A 22773-nucleotide genomic window follows, 5' to 3' on the forward strand; every position below is an offset into this window, starting at 1 on the left:
TAATCAGTCTCCCTCACTAGCTTTAAGCACCAGCTGTCAGAGCAGCTCACAGATCACTGCACATAGCTCATCTGTAATTAGCCCATCCAATCTACCTCATCCCCATACTGTATCTATTTATTTATCTTGCTCCTTTGCACCCCAGTATCTCTACTTGCACATTCATCTTCTGTACATCCTACCATTCCAGTGTTTAATTGCTATATTGTAATTACTTCGCCACCATGTCCTATTTATTGCCTTACCTCTCTTATCCTACCTCATTTGCACATGCTGTATATAGATTTTTCTACTGTATTTTTGATTGTATGTTTGTTTATTCCATGTGTAACTAGTCCATGTGTAACTGTGTTGTTGTATGTGTCGAACTGCTTTACTTTATCTTGGCCAGGTCGCAGTTGCAAATGAGAACTTGTTCTCAACTAGCCTACCTGTTTAAAACCTGTTAGGGACAGACGTTCCGCTAGCGGAACGCCTCACCAATATCCAATGGTAGAGCGTGGCGCGAAATACAAATACCTCAAAAATGCTATAACTTCAATTTCTCAAACATATGACTATTTTACACCATTTTAAAGACAAGACTCTCGTTAATCTAACCACATTGTCCGATTTCAAAAAGGCTTTACAGCGAAAGCAAAACATTAGATTATGTCAGGAGAGTACCCTGCCAAAAATAATCACACAGCCATTTTCAAAGTAAGCATATATGTCACAAAAACCAAAACCACAGCTAAATGCAGTACTAACCTTTGATGATCTTCATCAGATGACATTCCTAGGACATTATGTTATACAATACATGCATGTTTTGTTCAATCAAGTTCGTATTTATATCAAAAACCAGCTTTTTACATTAGCATGTGATGTTCAGAACTAGCATACCCACCGCAAACGTCCGGTGAATTTACTAAATTACTCACGATAAACATTGACAAAAAAAATAACAATTATTTTAAGAATTATCGATACAGAACTCCTTTATGCAATCGCGGTGTCAGATTTTAAAATAGCTTTTCGGCGAAAGCACATTTTGCAATATTCTGAGTACATAGCCCGGCCATCATGGCTAGCTAATTTGACACCCACCAAGTTTGGCCCTCACCAAACTCAGATTTACTATAAGAAAAATTGGATTACCTTTGCTGTTCTTCTTCAGAATGCACTCCCAGCACTTCTACTTCAACAACAAATGTTGTTTTGGTTCCAAATAATCCATAGTTATATTAAAATACCTCCGTTTTGTTCGTGCGTTCAAGTCACTATCCGAAGGGTGCATTTCGTGACAAAAAATGTCAAAATATTTCATTACCATACTTCGAAGCATGTCAAACGCTGTTTAAAATCTATTTTTATGCTATTTTTCTCGTACAATAGCGATAACATTCCAACCAGGTGACGTTGTATTCATTCAAAGACTCAAAGAAAAAAATGGTGTCATCTCGTGGACGCGGATCTCCAGTGTCATTGTTCCCTGCCTGACCACTCACAAAAACTCCTGCTGTTTTTCGCCCAGAGACTGCAGAGACTGCAGAGACGTTATTCCACTTTCTGGCGCCTTCTGAGAGCCAATGGAAGCCTTAGAAAATGTCACGTTACAGCAGAGATGCTGTATTTTCGATAGAGATGCCACAGAAGGAGAACAAATTGTCAGACAGGGCACTTCCTGTATGGAATCTTCTCAGGTTTTGGCCTGCCATATGAGTTCTGTTATACTCACAGACACCATTCAAACAGTTTTAGAAACTTTAGAGTGTTTTCTATCCAAATCTACTAATTATATGCATATTCTAGTTTCTGAGCAGGAGTAGTAACCAGATTAAATCGGGTACGGTTTTTATCCGGCCGTGAAAATACTGCCCCCTATCCCAAACAGGTTAAATAAAGGTGAAATAAAAATACAAAGTAAAATGGCAGCTGGACTGGTTCTCGCATCTCCACAGAAGAACTCTGGAACTCTGTCAGAGTGACCATCGGGTTCTTGGTCACCTCCTTGACCAAGGCCCTCATCCCCGATTGCCTAGTTTGGCCAGGTGGACAGCTCTTGGATGAGTCTTAGTGGTTCCAAACTTCTTCAATTTAAGAATGATGGATGCCTCTTGGGGACCTTCAATACAGCAGAAATATTTTGCTACCCTTCCCCAGATCTGTGCCTTGACAAAATCCTGTATCAGAGCTCTACGGACAATTCCTTCAACATCAAGGCTTGGTTTTTGCTCTGACATGCACTGTCAACTGTAGGACCTTATATAGACAGGTGTGTGTCTTTCCAAATCATGTCCAATCAGTTGAATTTACCACAGGTGGACTCATTTCAAGTTGTAGAAACATCTCAAGGATGATCAGTGGAAACAGGATGCACCGGAGCTCAAATTCGAGTTTCATAGCAAAGGGTCTGACTACTTATGTAAATAAGGTATTTTTGTTTTACATTTTTTTAAATGTGCAAAAATAAAAAAAATAAAAACGTTTCACTTTGTCATTATGGGTTATTTTGTGTAGATTGATGAGGGGAAAAAACGATTTAATCGATTTTAGAATAAGGCTGAATATTTTCCGAATGCACTGTCTACTGGTATCGATTTTAAATTGAGAACATATAGCTCAACAGTAAGCTATTCTCTGCTTCAGATGCACAATTGTATGGGGTGCATTGCAAATGGCCATAAGGCAAATGCCATCATACTGTAGGTCAGTGCTTCCCAACTCCAGTCCACGTGTGCCCCAACAGTACACATTTGTATTGTATCCCCGGGCAAGCACACCTGATTCAACTTGTCAACTAATCATCAGGCCCTCAATCAGTTGAATCAGGTATGTTTGAAAAAAAATGTGTGCTGTTGGGGGTACTCAAGGACTGGAGTTGGGAACCACTGCTGTAGGCCTATGCCATTATCAGCTGCAAAATGGGTTCACATGGCTGGTATCCTGAAAAAAAGAGTGACAATCAAAATTAATTGGAGAGCTTACAACTGAACAAAAAGGTAGTGTTCATTTGAGAATACAACAAAGAAACAGACAAATTAGAGACATGTTCCCTTCTTCATTGCAGGATTGTGACCTGTGATTAAACAACATTGACACTACTTAGTCTTGAATAATAGTTTACGTTAACAGTTAAAACAAGTTTAAACACTTCACAAAGAATCAACACTTTCATATAATTTCAAAGTGTACATGTAAGCTAACTCATATCTAAAGGTTAGTCATCTTGGTAACAAGTAGGCTATTATTACTAAAGCATCATTTCAGTTGGAAATACAAAAAGTCCATAACAGAGGTGGCCAACCTTGCTCCACTGATCTCTGATCTACTGGGTGAGCAGACTTCTATTCCAGCCCAGCAATAGCACACTTCATTATCAACTAATTTGGTTTGATCAATTTAAATCAGGTGTATTAATGCTGGGCTGGAACAGAAGCTTACACACCCAGCAGGGCTGACCTGCTCCAGTTGTAATAGCTTTACACATTGTGTGTGGCTTTTAAACAAAATTTTTGTGGAAAAAAAAACATAGGTACATATATAACTCATAGTATACAAGGATGCACCCTTAATCTCTTGGGACATCCATTGGGACCTCTTGATCTGCAGATGCAGACAGGGTTTCACAGCTCTCTATATCTGAGGACAGTAAACATCACAAGGACCACTTTATACTCAAATTAGACAGCACTGAGTATTATGTTGCTTTATCTATCTGTCCTCAGTTTTTCTCGTTAGGGAGTGGAACTGGAGAATCTTTTCAGAATGTCCTCTCACAAAGGTACCTGCACTATCCAGAGTAGCCTACCCTCCGTTCTGTGACAGCTGGAACTACTAGATAATCCTTTCATCCTCTTCCATGGCTGTTAGCTAGCTACTGTACCTAGCTGAAAATGCATTTCAAGTTACAACGATAAATATTAACTGGCTAATATGAAGTTAGCTGGTGTTATTTAATTCACTTAGCTAGCTATACGGTATGCAAAGCTAGCTAGGTAGCGAACATTGCTTTAGCATTTGAGTTAGCTTGAACACTAAGTTCTTGTAGCTAGCAAATAATACATTGTTTTTAAAAATCATTCAAATATATATATTTACTTACTTGAATAGGTTCTCCCACTGCCTCCATTTTCTGGGTCCCTAGAAAAATGAAAGGACCCGGGACCAGACTGGATTAGGGACAAACAGCCGGTTAGCCGGGCCCCCTTCAGGTCCAGGCTGGGGGCGTTGTGCCTCACGGACCAGGTTCTCAATCCACAGTGGCAGCAAGGCATGAGGTAGGGACAATGGTTTCAGAGGTTGAGGGTGTGGCAGAGGAACTGTATAGGCAGGAGAGGGCGTCAGGCTTCACATTCTTTGACCCTGGGCGGTAGGAGATGGTGAAGTTAAATCTGGTGAACAGGAGGGCCCACCGGGCCTGCCTGGAGTTGAGGCGCTTGGTTGTACGGAGATATTCCAGGTTTTTATGGTCGGTCCAGACCAGGAATGGCTGTTCTGCTCCTTCCAGCCAGTGCCTCCACTCTTCCAATGCCATCTTCACCGCCAGGAGTTCTCGGTTGCCAACATCGTAGTTCCTCTCTGCAGGATTGAGACGATGGGACAGAAAGGCACAGGGATGAAGCTTCTGGTCCTGGGCAGATCGCTGGGACAGGATGGTCCCCACTCCAACATCCGAAGCATCCACTTCCACCACAAATTGACGCGAAGGGGTCCAGATGGATGAGGATGGGTGCTGTTGTGAACCGATGCATCAGGTCCACAAAGGCTTTGTCGACAGCTGGAGAGTGGGGGCCCGCCAGGGTGCTGTAGTCCCGAATGCAACGGCGGTAGAAGTTTGCAAAACAAAGAAACCATTGCAACTGCACCCTGGACGTTGGTTGAGGCCAATCCACCACTGCTTTCACCTTTTCAGGATCCATCTGAACATTGCCCTCAGCAATGACATTGTAGAGCATTGGAACTCACACTTCTCAGCTTTCACAAACAGTTGGTTCTCCATGAGGGAGAAGAACCTGTCTGACATGAAGAACATGTTCTTGTGCAGATCGGGAAAAAAACAGGATGTTGTCAAGGTACACGAACACAAACCGGTTTAGCATGTCCCGAAGCACATCATTGACCAAAGCCTGGATAACAGCGGGGGTGTTGGTGAGTCCAAATGGCATGACCTGGTACTCATAATGTCCACTGGCTGTGTTGAAGGCTGTCTTCCACTCATCCCCCTCGTGTATCCGAACCATGTGGTAGCTGGCATTTCAAAGGTCCAACTTGGAAAATATGTTGGCCCCCTGGAGAGGTTCAAACGCCGAGGAGAGGTAGGGGGTAACGATTCTTGACAGTAATGTCATTAGGTCCCCGGTAGTGTTACGAGAATTTTGTTCTCAATGTTCATAAACTGAACTTCAATTAAAATTCTCAGTCTACAACCCTGAATTTGTAAGATTCTGGTTGAATAACACAGACAGGGTCCCAGCTTACAATAGTCAAAAATGTTTATTCACGAGGGCGATCTGAAATCCATTGTACAGAGACATCATTATATACCAGGCTCCGTATTTACGCACACACATACACACAAACATTAAGGCCCCAGATCTCTTAACACTGTAGATCATTACCCAGCCGACAGTTTCATTCCTCTGAGATTAGGGAAACCTTGAGGGGGATTCCCTCTCATATCTTAAACCCTCAGAGTTCAAGCTAGGGCAGGTCAACCACAGTTTAACAGTTCTTGGTGTTTACTTAAACACACAGACACACATTCTTCTCTTATCCTAGTCCAACTTCGTTAGACTTAGGCTTAACCCTTTAGTTACTCATTCTACATGCTATATAGACCATATCCCTACTAGTTAAGTTTCAGGGTAGAATTATTTAATCATTACATTCAAACATATAAATCCCTTTAAAGTAGTTAATGCACGGGACGCAGGGTCTTGTCCTTCTTCTCCACAAAGAAAAACCCGGCGCCGGCAGGAGATGCAGACGGACGGCCCCAGTGGCCAGAGACTCCTCTATGTACTCCTCCATAGCTTTGGTCTCTGGTCCAGACAGAGACTACAATCGACCCCGATGTGGTGTAGTGCCTGGGAGAAGATCAATGGCACATGCCTTACTAGACACTTCCAGGAGGTCATGGTATTCTGTGGGGATAGCGGAGACATCCACAGTCTTGCTAACATCCTGAGGAAGATGACTTGAGGAAGGCTGTGCTGCTTGAAGGCAGTGGGAATGGTAAAATGGGCTCCAACCCAGGATGGAGCTTGTGGTCCAATCAATCATCAGATTGTGCTTTTGAAGCCAGGAAAATCCCAAAACAAAAGGAACATGGGGAGATGCAATGAGGAGGAACTGTATGGTCTCACTGTGGTTACCAGAAACCCATAATTGAACGGGCACAGTACTATGGGTGACTTCCCCTATAGAGCAGCCGTCCAGTGGCCTAGCATCCATGAGCACAGAGAGAGGCTGAGTGGGAATGCCAAGCTCCGAAGCTGTCGTGGCATCCATAAGACATTCATCAGCCCCAGAGTCAATGAGCACTCGGAGAGACTTAGATTTGTCTCCCCACAGCACAAGAGCAAAAAGGAGTGTGCGGGTGATGGGAATTAGGGAACTCCCAGTCTGACTCACCATAGTTCATGTACCTACTAGAGACAAGGGTTTCCTAATAGGGAAGGTAGCTATAAAATGTCCTGTCTCTCCACAGTACAGACAACAGTTATTATTCATCCTCCATGAACACTCCCAAGTTGATAGCCTTGTTCTTCCCATCTGCATAGGCTCAGGAGTATCCAACTCACCCGTTGTAGATTCACGAGAACGCTCGGGTGGCTTCTACTCCTCTTGGAAGAGATGCCTTCGGAAACTTCCGGATTCCATAGGAGGAGAACGCGCCATATCGGGTGCACGAGTGTGCCCGAGACCAGACCTCCTCTCACTCGTGCGTTCCCTTAGGCGTCCATCAATTTTAATTGTGAAGGCGATAAGGGAGTCGAGGTCCACCGGCAGTTCCCGAGCAGCTAGCACATCCTTAACCTCCTCAGATAATCCGTGCAGAAAAGTATCGAAAAGAGACTCCGTATTCCAGGCACTCTCGGCGGCCAAAAGTCCACCGCGTAGTCTGCCACACTACGGGAGTTGACGTAAGTCAAGCAGTTTGCTGGCTGCCTTTCTCCCGGATACCGGAGACTCAAAAACTTCACCTCTGTCATGAATTCCTCCAAAATGACGGCAAATGGAAGATCGTTGTTCCCAAACTACCGTAGCCCAGGAGAGCACCCTTCCTGACATTAGCGTAATTATATACGCTATCTTCAATCGGTCTGAAGAAAACGAAGATGGCTGTAACTCAAAAATAAGCGAGCACTGAGAAAGAAAACCCCTGCAGCTACCAGGATTCTCCAAATATCACTCTGGAGGTGGTAAGCGGGGTTCACGGGGTGTCGGTATAGGCTGTACAAACTCACCACAGATAGTGGGAAAAAATTACTGGGTGATTGAGGTTTTTCAGAGGTGGCAGACAGCCTGAGCTAACTCCCTGATTTGCTCCATTATAGCCTTTAACCCATGGTCGTGGCGTTCCGTCAAGGAACTGAGCCCTTCCAAAAGGCCCTGTAGCAACTCCTGATGTCTCTCAATGGTGGCTCCCTGCTGGGAGACAGTGTGGCGGAGCTGGTCCAAGTCTGCTGGGTCTGTCATGGCCAGTTCGTACTATCAAGGCACAAGGCGAGACCCAAATTGGAGTCTTACAATGTTTATTAATCCAAAAGCGGTAGGCAAGAGAATGGTTGTGGACAGGCAAAAAGGTCAAAACCAGGTCAGAGTCCAGGAGGTACAAAGTGGCAGACAGGCTCGTGGTCAAGGCAGGCAGAATGGTCAGCCAGGCGGGTACAAAGTCCAGAAACAGGCAAGTGTCAAAACCGGGAGGACTAGAAAAGGAGAATGCAAAAAGCAGGAGAATGGGAAAAACGCTGGTTGACTTGAAAACATACAAGACGAACTGGCACAGAGAGACAGAAAACACAGCGATACATAAACTGGGGAAAACAAGCAACACCTGAAGGGGTTGGAGACAATAATGAGGACAGGTGTAACTGATCAGGGTGTGACAGTCAATCTGCTTTCAACATTGTGAATTCAAATATAATCAATTCAACTTTACTCTGTCTTCTTAAGAATCTGTGTAAACTGTACTGTCAGCAATTAGCAATCACAGTACCAACGCAAAGTTATCCCAATACATAAAACACTTGAGTCAGTTGTTGTCTTATAATCATTTTTTAATGTCAAGGCCATTGCCACCCAGTCAGCCTTCAGTCAAAGTGAACAGACAGACCATGTGTGCATGTCCTACAAACGAGCAAAAAAGGCAAGAGTGCCCACAGGCATTATGGGTAAATATGTGTGTTGCTATGGTAGTGATGTGCTTTTTAGGACGTTGCCACACTATATCCCTCCACAGTATCACCACTGAGGACGGGGAAAGGAAGTGGGGAGTAAGGGGGGGTAGTTTACATCACATCAGAACTATAATGAGGAAGTGATTTGTGCCATAGTGTACGTATGTAGGGTGATGGGGTGAGGTGGGGATTGGTAGGGCAAGAGGAGTGGTCGTGGCGTGTTGATGTGCTTTCCATGCATCTTCTACCTATGGTAGAATCCCCTGTGGAAAATTGAGAAAATAGACACAGATTACCTTGGGTGGTCTTCAATGTCATGTCTTCAAAAAAATTGTTGTAAGAATAAGTTATTTCTGGTCTGATCCACTGTAGAGTTACTGTATTTGTAGCTACACTATGTATAAGAATGGACATGTTTTTCCTGACCTTGTGACCTGCTCCTCCTTATTGCCCATTATTAGGGCCCAGAGTTGTTCCTGGTCAGGTATGTTATAAGTCATTCATATTACACTGTTGTGTACAGTATATAATGGTGTGCGATATAATTGGGTTGTGTTCATTAGGCACTAAACAGAAGGAAACAGATTGAAACAGAGAGGGACTACCAAGACTTGCCCATTAAGAAACCCTATTTTTTCTGTTGCAATACATTTTAAAACTGTTGCATTCCCTAATGAACATGACCCTGTGTACACCTCTGTGGACTTGTCCTTTACCTGTCCAGGTAAGGGGATGGGTGGATGGGGGGGGGGGGGGTCTACCCTCGGCTGCTAGGTAGACGGCCCACTCCAATCCGGTCAATAGGAACACTCACTCGCCTCCGTGGCAGTTCAACAACTTTCCTGTTGGGGGAGATAAACCGTCACCATTTAACTTTCACTTATCCTATGGGCCTGGTGTTTCCCAGATACAGATGAACTAAACCTAGTCCTAGACTAAAAAGCTCTTTGAATGTAGAATCTCCATTGAGAATGCTTTTCAGTCCTTGAATAAGATTAATCTGTGTTTGGAAAACTGGCTGTATGTGTATCAGCCTAATCCTAGTGGATATTTCTAATATGAATATTCCATTTAGAACATGATTTCAATTTATCGTCAATCTAATTTGAATAAACTTGCAAACTGAAAATGGATTTCAAATCAGTTTTATTTGTATTTACTGAATCAAACTCTTGACAAAGAATTGAATACATTGCATTGCATGACCTGGTAAATCAAAAACAAAATGTTTTTGTTGTGAAACTGAAGCCAAATGTTCACATTGCGTGGACAATGATGCTCTTTTTAATTCTAATTTAATAATTTAATGCATATGAAAGTGTTGTTTCCCTTTGACATTTAGACTACCATGCACTGAAATAGGAAGGTTGCTGTCCATGCTGTCCAGGGGTGTTATATCAGTACAGTCATAATGCAACCTGCTACCTCTGTTACGACAACGGTCGTCATCTGACATGAGCACCTGTTGGTGGTCTTATAACATCGTCATGTTCATGTCATAGTGAAATGTCAAATAAAGTGGAACTCACTAATACAATATGTGCATTTTCAACAAATGTTTTATTTGTAAATGTCCAGTAGGTAAACCTTTCACAGGTCTCAACATTTCTCATCAGTACCACTATGACTAAGGCACCAAGTCCATACAAATCAAATCAAACCTTATTTTAAATGCATGATTGATTTGACGGTGAAGCTCTGATAATTCATCATGACTTGCACTAAATCTCACACAGTTAATTCGCTCAGAAGAAACAGCAAAGCCTTTATTCCACGATGCACTTGCCAATTAAAAGCCTGTTTGGATCTTCAACAAATCAAATCTGCCTGTGTGTAAGCTACAGCCAATTAAAGCGGCCAGTGTTTTGAACCTCGTCCAATCAAAATGGCCAGTGTTTGGGCTACGATAGAAAGATAAGAAATATATAATATATAAGTAATAAGTAAGAGAGAGGTGTATATGTCTTTACTCATTTAGGAAAAGCAGTACATCAGAGAGAGCCAAGACAATTAACTGTTCTTTAATGTTCTATTTATGCATCTTGCTAATGAGATTTTGGGCCATTGGGGACAGGTTGACTTGATGATGTAATTCGCTTAAAGTTGATTCAGATAGGTTGACATTCATATTGTTTTTCTCTGTCTGCGCACTCAGTATGTTACAAGTGGGGTGGCAGGTAGCCTAGTGGTTAGAGCGTTGGGCCAGTAACCAAAATGTTGTTAGATCGAATCCCTGAGCTGACAAGGTAAAAATCTGTTGTTCTGCCCCTGAGCGAGGCGGTTAACCCACTGTTCCCCGGGCGCCGAAGTTGTAGATGTCGATTACGACAGACTCCGCCACCTTTCTGATTCAGACGGGTTGGGTTAAATGCAGAAGACACAATTTAGTTGTACAACTGACTAGGTATTCCCCTTTCCCTACAAAAACTCCACGATAGGATGGCATTATCCCTCATAGCAGTCAAGGGGCAGTTTCCTAGACACAGATTAAGCCTAGCCCTGGACTAAAAAGCAGGTTCAATGAAGAATCTCCATTCAAAATGCTTTCCAGGATTAGCCTATTAGGGGCTTGACATGCTATCAAAGTTATCAGAGGTTTGTAGTTCCGACTGGAAAGTTTCACTTGAACGACCCTCCAAGTCATAATTACAGATGGGAACTGAAAATGTTGTTACCTGAGTTGTGATGTTTCACCATTGATCTTTTCAAACAAAAGATGACAACAAATCAAATCAATATGGATAATGGATCTAGTTTGACTATTGTACATTTTAAGAAAGCTAGCTAAAATGTTATTGGTTGAAGAATTGTTCCGACTTCAAAACCACTTGAACAGAATCATGACAGAACAGAAACTTCAAGAACATACTGAGCGTGGTTCAGTCTGGCTTTAGATCGGGGCACAGTAGCACAACTGCAGCTATGGCAGTGGCAAATAACATCATTAATGGACTTGATAAAAAGCAACGTTGTGCTGCTCTGTTTGTAGATTGATTCAGTTGACCATGAACTGTTGGTAGCTAGACTCAGAAACGTTGGCAGTAAATTGGTTTAGGAACTATATTTCTGACAGAACACAATGTGTATATACTGACAATCACAAGTCTAGCTTTCTTGAGATTAATAGAGGTGTGCGCCAGGGTTCCATTTTAGCACCTGTGTTGCTCTCAATTTGTATTAATGATTTGGGAAATGGGATGCAACGAGCAAAGTTACATCTATATGCAGATGATACAGTTATATATTCATGTGCTCCTTCTCTGATCCAGGCTATTGAAGAGTGCCAGACTGCTTTTCATTCACTGCAGGCCTCCCTTTATGAATCCAAGATGGCGTAGCAGTAAGACGTCTTTTGTCCTCGTCTTGTCGTGGCCCGTGTATATATATTTGTATATATTTTTCTTCGCATATCTTTTAAAAATTTTCTAACCCCTTACTTAAAAATACTCTCCTGCAACCCGCCTCACCCAATGTGGTGTGGACCTACTTTTTATCTAAAGTATTTTTCTCTACCTCTTACTAGAATCTCCAACATAAGCTAGCCAGCTAACTAGCCAGCTAACGGTCCTCAACTAACCTTTAGCTCGGAAAGCTCTCGCCAGTTTGTACAACGCGATTCAACCAGAGCAGACCTATTTTTCTCACCATATCCCCGGATTCCTACCGCAAGCTCTGAACCTTCTCCCCTTCCGACCTTCGCAGCTAACGTCCCCTGAATGCTAGCTGACTAGAGCACAATGGACTGTTAGCTTACAAGGCCCATCGAATACATTCCGAAGCTACTAGCTAGCAGTCAGCTATCCTTTGCTAGCGGTCATCAGCTACCTTTATCCCGGACAACTCTCGTCAGTCTGTACAGCGCGACTCAAACCAGAGCTAGTCGGACTTATTCTTCTCCATATCTCCATATCTCCGGATTCCTACCGCAAGCTCTGAACCTATTTTTTTTTTTTATTATTATATATTTTTTTCCCACCTAGAATTATAGCAGCTAACGTCCCCTGAACGCACAGCCACTAATCCACGGCCTGCTAGCTATCTAAAGCACATTGGACTGCTGGCTTTCTTTGGCCACTATACATATTTTGCCAATTGGCCTGATTTACCACACGGAGCCCTGCTGATCCGTCCGCTGATGTAACTGCACAAGGAGGCCACAACAGACTTTCCTCCATCGCGTCGCCCCTCTAAGGCCTTTCTGTTAGCCTGCTAGCCCGCTGCTAGCTGCCTGAAGCCACGCACTGGACTCTTATGATCACCCGGCTACGCATGCCTCTCCCTAACGTCACCATGCCTTGTCCATTGCTGTTTTGGTTTGTAACTATTGTTTTATTTCACTGTAGAGCCTCTAGCACTGCTCAAAATGCCTCGGCTAACAATTTAGTTCCACCTCCCACACACGCAGTGACATCACCTGGTTTAAATGTTATTTCTAGAGACAAAATCTATTTTATTATCACTATATGCACAGGTTTACCCCCACTGTATTCACATCCTACTATACCTTTGTCTGTACATTAGGCTTTGAATATATTCTACCGTGCCCAGAAATCTGCTCCTTTTACTCTCTGTTCTGAACGTGCTAGACATCCAGTTCTGTTAGCCTTTAGCCGTACCCTTATCCTACTCCTCCCCTGCTCATCTGGTGATGTAGAGGTTAATCCAGGCCCTGCAGTGTCTAGCCCCACTCCCATCCCCCAGGCTCTCTCATTTGTTGACTTCTGCAACCGTAAAAGCCTTGGTTTCATGCATGTTAACATTAGAAGCCTCCTCCCTAAGTTTGTTTTATTCACTGCCCTAGCACACTCCACCAATCCGGATGTCCTAGCCGTGTCTCAATCCTGGCTTAGGAAGACCACCAAAAACCTTGACATTTCCATTCCTAACTATAACATTTTCCGACAAGATAGAACTGCCAAAGGGGGCGGTGTTGCAATCTACTGCAAAGATAACCTGCAGAGTTCTGTCTTACTATCCAGCTCTGTACCCAAACAATTCGAGCTCCTACTTCTAAAAATGAACCTTTCCAGAAACAAGTCTCTCACCGTTGCCGCTTGCTATAGACCACCCTCTGCAAAACCACAGCTAAATGCAGCACTAACCTTTGATGATCTTCATCAGATGACAACCCTAGGACATTATGTTATACAATGCATGCATGTTTTGTTCAATCAAGTTCATATTTATATCAAAAACCAGCTTTTTTACATTAGCATGTGACGTTCAGAACTAGCATACCCCCCTAAATTACTCACGATAAACGTTCACAAAAAACATAACAATTATTTTAAGAATTATAGATACAGAACTCCTCTATGCACTCGATGCTCTATGCTTTTCGTGAACGTTTATCGTGAGTATTTTAGTAAATTCACAGGAAGTATGCTAGTTCTGAACGTCACATGCTAATGTAAAAAGCTGGTTTTTGATATAAATATGAACTTGATTGAACAAAACATGCATGTATTGTATAACATAATGTCCTAGGTGTGTCATCTGATGAAGATCAAAGGTTAGTGCTGCATTTAGCTGTCTTCTGGGTTTTTGTGACATTATATGCTAGCTTGAAAAATGGGTGTCTGATTATTTCTGGCTGGGTACTCTGCTGACATAATCTAATGTTTTGCTTTCGTTGTAAAGCCTTTTTGAAATCGGACAGTGTGGTTAGATTAACGAGAGTCTTTAAAATGGTGTAAAATAGTCATATGTTTGAAAAATTTAAGTAATAGCATTTCTAAGGTATTTGAATAACGCGCCACAGGATTCCACTGGCTGTTACGTAGGTGGGACGATTTCGTCCCGCCGGCCCTAGAGAAGTTAATCGAAGAAAAGGACCATTTGTAATGTAACTGGGACATTTTGGAGTGCTAACAGAAGAAGATCTTCAAAGGTAAGGCATATATTATATCGCTATTTCTGACTTTCATGTCGCAACTCCCTGGTTGAAAATGATTTGTTATGCATTTGTGTGCTGGACGCTATCCTCAGATAATCGCATGGTTTGCTTTCGCCGTAAAGCTTTTTAAAATCTGACACCTTGGCTGGATTAACAACAAGTTAAGCTTTATTTTGATGTATCGCACTTGTGATTTCATTAAAGTTTAATATTTATAGTAATTTAATTTGAATTTGGCACTCTGCCATTTCACCGGATGTTGGCCAGGTGGGACGCTACCGTCCCATGTATCCATAATTAACAGCTTATACCCCCAAGCCATAAAACTGCTGAACAATTAATCAAATGTCCACTGGACTATTTACATTGACACCCCCCTCTCAATTTGTTTTGTACACTGCTGCTACTCGCTGTTTATCATCTATGCATAGTCACTTCACCCCTATCTACATGTACAAATTACCTCAACTAACCTGTACCCCCGCACACTGACTCGGTGCCGGTACCCCCTGTATATAGCTTTGTTATTGTGTTACTTTTATTATTTTTTACTTTAGTTTATTTGGTAAATATTTTCTTAACGCTTCTTGAACTGCAGTGTTGGTTAACCTGTTGGGTCTAGGGGGCAGCATTTGCACGTCTGGATAAAAAAAATGTACCCGATTTAATCTGGTTACTAATCCTACCCAGTAACTAGAATATGCATATACTTATTATATATGGATAGAAAACACTCTAAAGTTTTCAAAACTGTTTGAATGGTGTCTGTGAGTATAACAGAACTCATTTGGCAGGCAAAACCCTGAGACATTTTCTGACAGGAAGTGGATACCTGATGTGTTGTATTGACTTTAAACCTATCCCATTGAAAAACACAGGGGTTTAGGAATATTTTGGCACTTCCTATTGCTTCCACTAGATGTCACCAGCCTTTACAAAGTGTTTTGAGTCTTCTGGAGGGAGATCTGACCGAACAAGAGCCATGGAACGATGATGTCCCATTAGACACCTGGCGCGCGAGTTCATGTTGGGTACCCTCGTTCCAATACGTTATAAAAGAGTATGCATTCGTCCACCTTGAATATTATTCATGTTCTGGTTAAAAAAGGCCCTAATGATTTATGCTATACAACGTTTGACATGTTTGAACGAACGGAAATATATTTTTTCCCCTCGTTCATGACGAGAAGTCCGGCTGGCTTACATCATGTGCTAACGAGACGGAGATTTTTGGACATAAATGATGAGCTTTTTTGAACAAAACTACATTCGTTATGGACCTGTGATACCTGGAAGTGACATCTGATGAAGAGAATCAAAGGTAATGGATTATTTACATAGTATTTTCGATTTTAGATCTCCCCAACATGACGTCTAGTCTGTATCGCAACGCGTATTTTTCTGGGCGCAGTGCTCAGATTATTGCAAAGTGTGATTTCCCAGTAAGGTTATTTTTAAATCTGGCAAGTTGATTGCGTTCAAGAGAAGTAAATCTATAATTCTTTAAATGACAATATAATATTTTACCAATGTTTTCTAATTTTAATTATTTAATTTGTTACGCTGACTTGACCGCCGGTTATTGGAGGGAAACGATTTCCTCAACATCAATGCCATAGTAAAACGCTGTTTTTGGATATAAATATGAACTTGATAGAACTAAAAATGCATGCATTGTCTAACATAATGTCCTAGGAGTGTCATCTGATGGAGATTGTAAAAGGTTAGTGCATCATTTTAGCTGGTTTTATGGTTTTGGTGACCCTGTCTTTGACTTGACAAAACATTACACACAACTCTTGTAAATGTACTGTCCTAACATACTCTAAATTTATGCTTACGCCGTAAAACCTTTTTGAAATCGTAAAACGTGGTTAGATTAAGGAGATGTTTATCTTTCAAATGGTGTAAAATAGTTGTATTTTTGAAAAATTTGAATTTTGACATTTATTTGGATTCAAATTTGCCGCTCTTGAAATGCACCTGCTGTTGATGGAGTGCACCACGGGTGGCACGCTAGCGTCCCACCTAGCCCCAAGAGGTTAAGGGCTTGTAAGTAAGCAATTCACGGTAAGGTCTACACTTGTTGTATACGGCACATGTGACAAATAAAGTTTGATTTCATTTTAATATTCTGTGTCCCGGAAAACTGCCCCAATAACTATATGTGAGTAGGTCTGTTCATGTCAGGGTGGAGTACGGAAGTGCTTTACTGATGTCTTATTAAATAGCATCAAAAGTAAAGTCTCTCTCTAAGTGGTTAGTACCTACCTCTGCTTGGAGCCCTTAGGGTCCATGGTGCTGATGGAGAGGCGGTCCAGTGGAGTGTTGGACCCTGGGAAGCTCCTCTTCATCTTGGTCTCAATGACGTCATTCTCCAGGCGGTCCAGGTGGTCAAGTAGTAGTAACTTGGCCGTCAAAGCCCCTGCTGCCTTTTGCTCACTGGACCGGGCCTGCAGGCCTGACTCCTCCAGAACCACTGGGTCCAGGTACTACAACAACAGCAATAGGAAAACACAGAAAGTCAATAAGAACTTCTAACACTAAGTTGGAAGTAAACAATGGGAAACAAAATGAGGTCTAAAATAACTTTTACCAGAAGGTCAAAGTGGATGGTTAGTCAAGATAATGCGCTCATTAACGTTAGCTGTCACACAAAATGTTTTTGCTTTGTGGTATACTTAAAGTGATACTTAAGGATTTTGGCAATGAGGCCCTTTATTTACTTCCCCAGAGTCAGATGAACTTATGGATACCATTTTTATGTCTCCACGTGCAGTTTGAAGGAAGTTGGTAACTAGCACTAGCGCAATTGCTAAATTGCATTAGCACAATGACTGGAAGTCTATAGTATCTGCTAGCATTTTGACAGACAGATAGCTAAGCAGACAGACATACAGACAGGGAGCCAAGAAGACAGACAGACAGATATATAGACAAACAGAATGTCCCCCGTGTACCCCCTCCCTTGTCCCTCTCTGACGTGGCTGTTGTTTCTGCCTCTCCTGGGAACAGCACTGTGTGGTATTTATAGCTCAGCCCTGTCAGCGCCACAGCAGCGATGACAGACCGTCATCTAGTCATTTCGTTCCACATAATCAGATCAGGGAGAGAAAATGTTCTGACCATCCCGAGGATAGACAGAATAACACAGCCACCACCGCCTGTGACCGTGCAGATACAGTACCTTCCCCAACTCTTCTGCCTGGACATCCCTCACTCTGCGTGTGCGCGTATCCTCAATCACTGACTCACTCATTCACTAACAGCACTTACTTAGCTGGTTGCTCCTTGCACCTTCCACTTGGCCCTAACCCTTCACCCTTCAGTGTTTGTAGATCGGAAGGGTCTGGATAGGTATAAGCAGTGTAATGGAGCTTCCACCATATCACTTCCACCGAACAGATCTGCAAACAACGAAGATCAAGGACTAAGGGGAAGGGGGTGCTCCTCCCCTCAGCCAGTTTACTATCTTGGGGTGGGAACGAGGAGCACACCACAATTGGGATCCAATAGGATTTGCCTTCTTTCAAATACCTTGAGTGTTTATTTAAGCTTGCACGCCAGATGAACTTAGTTTGCACTTTTGAGACTATTCCATACGTTTCATTGCCCCAAGCAAGCTCAATGAAGCACAGCTTGATACTATTTGAACCCAAGTCTAGACCACACAGGCGCGAGGAGATTTCTATAATACGATTATATTATTATGTTCAGGGTCAGGGGTTCTTCCTGGTCAGGTCACTTGGCCCCAGTTATGCAGTAGTTACTGATACATGGAACTCATGTGTGACCAGGTGAATCCATATAACACACACACATTATCCTGATCTCACCTCTGGGCTCTCCTGGGTGAGGCGAAGGCTGTCTACGCTGCAGTGGAATAGAGTCACCGTCAGGAGACACGAGAGAAGCACACAACCGCACCCCAGCATCTGAAACACACACACACACACACACAGATCAGGATCAGACATACCCATCTGCACTTTACAGTGTACAGAACATGAAATCAAAGCTATAACGCTGTAACATCTTCACGAATAACAATAATAGTTGTCACATACAGTGAGGGAAAAAAGTATTTGATCACCTGCTGATTTTGTTCGTTTGCCCACTGACAAAGAAATGATCACTCTATAATTTTAATGGTAGGTTTATTTGAACAGTGAGAGACAGAATAACAACAACAAAATCCAGAAAAACGCATGTCAAAAATGTTATAAAATGATTTGCATTTTAATGAGGGAGATAAGTATTTGGCCCCTCTGCAAAACATGACTGAGTACTTGCTGGCAAAACCCTTGTTTCGCAATCACAGAGGTCAGACGTTTCTTGTAGTTGGCCACCAGGTTTGCACACATCTCAGGAGGGATTTTGTCCCACTCCTCTTTGCAGATCTTTTCCAAGTCATTAAGGTTTCGAGGCTGACGTTTGGCAACTCGAACCTTCAGCTCCCTCCACAGATTTTGTATGGGATTAAGGTCTGGAGACTGGCTAGGCCACTCCAGGACCTTAATGTGCTTCTTCTTGAGCCACTCCTTTGTTGCCTTGGCCGTGTAATTTGGGTCATTGTCATGCTGGAATACCCATCCACGACCCATTTTCAATGCCCTGGCTGAGGGAAGGAGGTTCTCACCCAAGATTTGACGGTACATGGCCCCGTCCATCGTCCCTTTGATGCGGTGAAGTTGTCCTGTCCCCTTAGCAGAAAAACACCCCCAAAGCATAATGTTTCCACCTCCATGTTTGACGGTGGGGATGGTGTTCTTGGGGTCATAGGCAGCATTCCTCCTCCTCCAAACACGGCGAGTTGAGTTGATGCCAAAGAGCTCCATTTTGGTCTCATCTGACCACAACACTTTCACCCAGTTGTCCTCTGAATCATTCAGATGTTCATTGGCAAACTTCAGACAGGCATGTATATGTGCTTTCTTGAGCAGGGGGACCTTGCAGGCGCTGCAGGATTTCAGTCCTTCATGGCGTAGTGTGTTACCAATTGTTTTCTTGGTGACTATGGTCCCAGCTGACTTGAGATCATTGACAAGATCCTCCCGTGTAGTTCTGGGCTGATTCCTCACCGTTCTCATGATCATTGCAACTCCATGAGGTGAGATCTTGCATGGAACTAATTTGTCTACTTTGAGAACTACATATTGAAAATGTAAGTCTGTAAAGTAGAAACCTGAAAAGTATGATATACAGTACCAATCAAGAGTTTGGACACACCTACTCATTCAAGGGTTTTTCTTTATTTTTACTATTTTCTACATTGTAGAATAAAAGTGAAGACATCAAAACTATGAAATAACACATATGAAATCATGTAGTAACCAAAAACTGTTAAACAAATCAAAATATCTTTTAGATTCTTCAAATAGCCTTCTCTCAACCAGCTTCACCTGGAATGCTTTTCTAACAGTCTTGAAGGAGTTCCCACATACAGTATGCTGAGCACTTGTTGGCTGCTTTTCCTTCACTCTGCGGTCCAGCTAATCCAAAACCATCTCAATTGGGTTGAGGTTGTGTGATTGTGAAGGCCAGGTCATCTTATGCAGCACTCCATCACTCTCCTTCTCGGTCAAATAGCCCTTACACAGCCTGGAGCTGTGTTGGGTCATTGTCCTGTTGAAAAACAAATGATAGTCCCACTAAGTGCAAACCAGATGGGATGGCGTATCGCTGCAGAATGCTGTGCTAGCCATGTTGGTTAAGTGTGCCTTGAATTCTAAATAAATCACAGACAGTGTCACCAGTAAAGCACCCCTGTAACGTGTGCGCTGGGAGTCGGGAAGCAAGTTCAGAGAGGGAATAATTTAATAAATGAACGAAACATAATACAAAACAAGAAACACAAACAACGCACAGAGATGAAACTGAAACAGAAACAATAACGCCTGGGGAAGGAACTAAAGGGAGTGACATATATAGGAAAGGTAATCAGGGAGGTGATGGAGTCCAGGTGAGTCTGACACGGTGGCGCGCTTAACGATGGTGACAGGTGTGCTCCATAACGAGCATCCTGGAGACCTAGAGCGCCGGCGAGGGAGTATACGTGAAAACCCCCACATCATCACACATGAAGAGATAATCCGTTCACCTACTCTGCGTCTCACAAAGACACAGCGGATCGAACCAAAAATCTATCATTTGGACTCAGAAATTGCAGCCCAAATGAATGCTTCACAGTTAAAATAACAGACACATCTCAACATCAACTGTTCACAGGAGACTGCGTGACCAAAGGATAGATTTCTACCGGTGTAATGTCTTTTGCTCGTGTTTCTTGGCCCAAGCAAGTCTTTTCTTCTTACTGGTGTCCTTTAGTAGTGGTTTCTTTGCAGCAATTTGACCATGAAGGCCTGATTCATTAAGTCTCCTCTGAGCAGTTGATGTTGAGATGTGTCTGTTATTTTAACTGTGAAGCATTCATTTGGGCTGCAATTTCTGAGTCCAAATTTAAGATTTTTGGTTCGATCCGCTGTGTCGTTGTGAGACGCAGAGTAGGTGCACAGATTATCTTGAACTATGTGAAGCATTTATTTTTGGCTGCAATTTCTGAGGCTGGTAATTCTAATGAACTTATCCTCTACAGCAGAGTTAACTCTGGGTCTTCCATTACTGTGGCGGTCCTCATGAGAGCCAGTTTCATCATAGCGCTTGATGGTTTTTGCAACTGAACTTGAAGAAACATTAAAAGTTCTTGAAATTTTCTGCATTGACTGACCTTCATGACTTAAAGTAATGACTGTCGTTTCTCTTTGCTTATTTGAGCTGTTCTTGCCATAATATGGACTTGGTCTTTTACCAAATAGGGCTATCTTCTGTATACCAACCCTACCTTGTCACAACACAACTGATTGGTTCAAATGCATTAAAAAGGAAAGTAATTTCACAAATTAACTTTTAACAAGGCACACCTGTTAGTTGAATGCATTACAGGTGAATATGTACCTCATGAAGCTGGTTGAGAGAATGCCAAGAGAGTGCAAATCTGTCATCAAGGCACAGGGGTGGTTACTTTGAAGAAACTCAAAAATAACATATATACTGCTCAAAAAATAAAGGGAACACTTAAACAACAGAATGTAACTCCAAGTCAATAACACTTCTGTGAAATCAAACTGTCCACTTAGGAAGCAACACTGATTGACAATACATTTCACATGCTGTTATGCAAATGGAATAGACAACAGGTGGAAATTATAGGCAATTAGCAAGACACCCCCAATAAAGGAGTGGTTCTGCCGGTGGGGACCACAGACCACTTCTCAGTTCCTATGCTTCCTGGCTGATGTTTTGGTCACTTTTGAATGCTGGTGGTGCTTTCACTCTAGTGGTAGCATGAGACAGAGTCTACAACCCACACAAGTGGCTTAGGTAGTGCAGCTCATCCAGGATGGCACATCAATGCGAGCTGTGGCAAGAAGGTTTGCTGTGTCTGTCAGCGTAGTGCCCAGAGCATGGAGGCGCTACCAGGAGACAGGCCAGTACATCAGGAGACGTGGAGGAGGCCGTAGGAGGGCAACAACCCAGCAGCAGGACTGCTACCTCCGCCTTTGTGCAAGGAGGAGCACTGCCAGAGGCCTGCAAAATGACCTCCAGCAGGCCACAAATGTGCATGTCTCTGCTCAAACGGTCAGAAACAGACTCCATGAGGGTGGTATGAGGGCCCGACGTCCACAGGTGGGGGTTGTGCTTACAGCCCAACACCGTGCAGGACGTTTGGCATTTGCCAGAGAACACCAAGATTGGCAAATTCGCCACTGGCGCCCTGTGCTCTTCACAGATGAAAGCAGGTTCACACTGAGCACATGTGACAGACGTGACAGTCTGGAGACGCCATGGAGAACGTTCTGCTGCCTGCAACATCCTCCAGCATGACCGGTTTGGCGGTGGGTCAGTCATGGTGTAGGGTGACATTTCTTTGGGGGGCTGCACAGCCCTCCATGTGCTCGCCAGAGGTAGCCTGACTGCCATTAGGTACCGAGATGAGATCCTCAGACCCCTTGTGAGACCATATGCTTGTGCGGTTGGCCCTGGGTTCCTCCTAATGCAAGACAATGCTAGACCTCATGTGGCTGGAGTGTGTCAGCAGTTCCTGCAAGAGGAAGGCATTGATGCTATGGACTGGCCCGCCCGTTCCCCAGACCTGAATTCAATTGAGCACATCTGGGACATCATGTCTCGCTCCATCCACCAACGCCACGTTGCACCACAGACTGTCCAGGAGTTGGCGGATGCTTTAGTCCAGGTCTGGGAGGAGATCCCTCAGGAGACCATCCGCCACCTCATCAGGAGCATGCCCAGGCGTTGTAGGGAGGTCATACAGGCACGTGGAGGCCACACACACTACTGAGCCCCATTTTGACTTGTTTTAAGGACATTACATCAAAGTTGGATCAACCTGTAGTGTGGTTTTCCACTTTAATTTTGAGTGTGACTCCAAATCCAGACCTCCATGGGTTGCTAAATTGGATTTCCATTGAT

At 43.1% G+C, this 22773-nt stretch overlaps 1 protein-coding gene across 2 annotated transcripts in view; it reads right to left on the minus strand.

Annotated features, from left to right (window-relative positions):
- Window positions 1-8252: 8252 nt before the first annotated feature.
- The window catches only part of ostn (osteocrin), a 41222-nt gene continuing 26701 nt past the window's right edge, over window positions 8253-22773 (minus strand). Inside the window, exons 2-5 of one of the 2 annotated variants that reach the window (XM_045704185.2) lie at window positions 18120-18218; window positions 16555-16775; window positions 9104-9229; window positions 8253-8650 (exon numbers count right to left, since the gene is read on the minus strand). In XM_045704185.2, coding sequence (XP_045560141.1) covers window positions 9145-9229; window positions 16555-16775; window positions 18120-18218 — 405 coding nt within the window. In that variant the 3' untranslated portion in view covers window positions 8253-8650; window positions 9104-9144. Of the gene's footprint in view, window positions 8651-9103; window positions 9230-16554; window positions 16776-17470; window positions 17686-18119; window positions 18219-22773 lie in introns of those variants that run through there. The other variant, XM_045704186.2, reaches the window with a different exon arrangement.

Source organism: Salmo salar, chromosome 20 (genome assembly GCF_965601325.2).
Source record: "Salmo salar chromosome 20, fSalSal1, whole genome shotgun sequence".
Lineage (NCBI taxonomy): Eukaryota > Metazoa > Chordata > Actinopteri > Salmoniformes > Salmonidae > Salmo > Salmo salar.